The following is a 2,662-nucleotide window of genomic DNA, read 5'->3' as shown; positions in this document are numbered from 1 at the left end:
AGCAGCGGGCGCGTGTCTCCAACTTTCAGGCTGTTGGTGCGTTTGCATGCCGAGGGGGTCCCACTGCACTGTCCGATTTTAGTGCCGCTCTGTGCGTCTGTTGGGGGGTCACCGGTGTCAGCGCTTGTCCCCACGCGTCACCCCCGCGTGTGGCTCCGGGACCGCGGGTCGCCCTGCGAAGCGTGCGTGGCCGAACCCCCCCTCCCCCGCCTTCCTTTCGTTTTTGAGCCTTGCGGTTTCCGCCCACCCGGCACTGGTCCTCGGCGCGGCTCGGGCCCGGGGTCCTGGTGGCGCGCACGGGGACACCGCGTTGGGGATTTTGAGGGGTGTCAAGCCCTTCAAGCCCGCCCCCCCCGCCCCCGTTCCGTCTCCGCCCAGACCCCCGGGCCAGCTGCGGCCGCCAGCCATGGAGGTGGCGCCCGAGCAGCCGCGCTGGATGGCGCACCCCGCCGTGCTGAACGCGCAGCACCCCGACTCTCACCACCCGGGCCTGGCGCACAACTACATGGAACCCGCGCAGCTGCTGCCCCCCGACGAGGTGGACGTCTTCTTCAACCACCTGGACGCGCAGGGGAACCCCTACTACGCCAACCCGGCCCACGCGCGGGCGCGCGTCTCCTACAGCCCCGCGCACGGTGAGCCCCCGGGGCCTGTGGGCCACTAGGAACCCAGGCTTCATTCACGCGCCCCTGGAGAGGGCCGGGTGGCTGCCTGCTGCTTGCCGGATGTGGGATCCCAGGCGGGAAAGGTGGGGAGGCAGCGAGCGGCCCAGTGGGGAGGGGTCTGGGACCCATAGGGTTTCTGCCCGTGGTGTCCCAGCCTGTCCCCTTCTGGGCCATTCGTCGTTCTGCTCCTGGAGCGATATACCTGGTTCTGTTAGGTTGCTGGTTTTCTTCGGGGAACGGGGGTTCCTAAGCTGGTGGTGGCTCTGGGAGCTGTGACTTGGTGTTATCTGTGTCAGAGGCTCCTCTCCCCCACCCCAAAACCCACGCGCACCCTGAACCCCGTGTCCCTCTGTCTGCAGCCCGCCTGGCCGGAGGCCAGATGTGCCGGCCACACCTGCTGCATAGCCCGGGCTTGCCCTGGCTGGACGGGGGCAAAGCAGCCCTGTCCGCGGCGGCCGCTGCGCATCACCACAATCCCTGGACCGTGAGCCCCTTCTCCAAGACCCCTCTGCACCCCCCAGCGGCCGGGGCCCCCGGGGGCCCCCTGTCCGTGTACCCGGGGCCCGCGGGTGGGAGCGCGGGGGGCGGCGGCAGCTCGGTGGCTCAGTCTGCGCACTCTGGCTCCCACCTCTTCGGCTTCCCGCCCACGCCCCCCAAAGAAGTGTCCCCGGATCCCAGCACCACGGGGACCGCGTCCCCTGCGTCATCTTCCGCGGGGGGCAGCGCGGCACCCCGAGGGGAGGACAAGGATGGAGTCAAGTACCAGGTGGCGCTGACCGACGGCATGAAGATGGAAGGTGGCAGTCCCCTGCGCCCCGGCCTGGCCGCCATGGGCCCCCAGCCCGCCACACACCACCCCATCGCCACCTACCCCCCCTACGTGCCAACCGCGGCCCACGACTACGGCGGGGGGCTCTTCCACCCCGGTGGCTTCCTGGGGGGCCCGGCCTCCAGCTTCACCCCCAAGCAGCGCAGCAAGGCGCGCACCTGCTCAGGTAAAAGCAGCCCCCCACCCCCCGGGGACTTAGAGGACACGGGGACAGTTTGGACCTTTGGGGGAGGGGGCAGCTGTCATTGGAGAAGAGGCGCAGTGGCAATCTCTGGAATATGGGACCGGGTGACATTCCTCAATTAATAGCCCCCCCCCCCGAAGGATGTTTGAGACCCCAGAATTGGGGGCAGACGGGGGAACGCTGCAAGTTTTGCCATTGTCCGAAGTGTCCCTGGCGGCTTCCAGAAAGTTCCAATGCCTTCCCCAACCCCCCCCAAAGCAGAGCACAGAGCGAGAATCCTCCCTTCCCGTCCTCCCCCCCCCGAAACTTCGGTGGAAATCGAAGGGGGCTTAAGATCTCGCCTGTCAGCGAGGGAAGCCAGTCCGGGAGTATGTGGTGTGTAGACGCATGTTTGGGAACGTGTGTACACGTGTCTGCGAACAGGTGTGCACGCCGCGGGCCGCCCCGGGGGCTCCAACCCCCTAAGGAATCTGGTTTTTCAACTCACATTGCTCCGATCTTGGGATTTCGGTGGCTCCCGCCCGATCCCCTTGGGAGATTTGTCCCCCCCAGGGACCTATTCCTGGTCCCTACCCCCTGGCGCGGTGGCCTGTGCTGGGTTCTGCATCCTCTGAGAGCTGGAGGGAGGGGACGAAACCGCAGGTGGCCCCGCTCCTTTGCCCGAGCTGGTTTTGTCCGGGAACCTGCCTGGAAAGTACAAACCTGGGGCTAACGCGGGGCTCCTGCCGTCTACACCTTCCTTTTTGAACCAGGGAGAGAGAAGATTTTTAAAACTTTTTCTCCTGACTCCAGGAGTGACTTTGTCTTGCTGCCACATACAGACGGCTTAGTTTAAACTAAGTCCAGGAGAACTTCTTCGGCCAACACCGTGCTAAGGCAGCTAACCCACCTCAGGCCCCCCCACCGGCTCATCCCGGTTCCACTCAGACCCTCGGGCTCGTCTTCTCTTAGTCCTTTCTCCTAAGTTTGTTTTACATTTTATTT

The 2,662-nt window shown here is 65.7% G+C and overlaps 1 protein-coding gene across 1 annotated transcript in view; it reads left to right on the top strand.

The window, feature by feature from the left end:
* The first annotated feature begins 406 nt into the window (after positions 1-406).
* The window catches only part of GATA2 (GATA binding protein 2), a 7,193-nt gene continuing 4,937 nt past the window's right edge, over positions 407-2,662 (top strand). Inside the window, exons 1-2 of the mRNA XM_012656010.1 lie at positions 407-635; positions 1,025-1,707. Of these exons, the coding sequence (XP_012511464.1) occupies positions 407-635; positions 1,025-1,707 (912 nt within the window). The remainder of the gene's footprint in view (positions 636-1,024; positions 1,708-2,662) is intronic.

Source organism: Propithecus coquereli, unplaced genomic scaffold (genome assembly GCF_000956105.1).
Source record: "Propithecus coquereli isolate 6110/MARCELLA unplaced genomic scaffold, Pcoq_1.0 Scaffold498, whole genome shotgun sequence".
Taxonomy (NCBI): Eukaryota; Metazoa; Chordata; class Mammalia; order Primates; family Indriidae; genus Propithecus; species Propithecus coquereli.
Note: the sequence above shows the minus strand (reverse complement) of the source record. Positions and strands in the feature narration are given on the sequence as shown.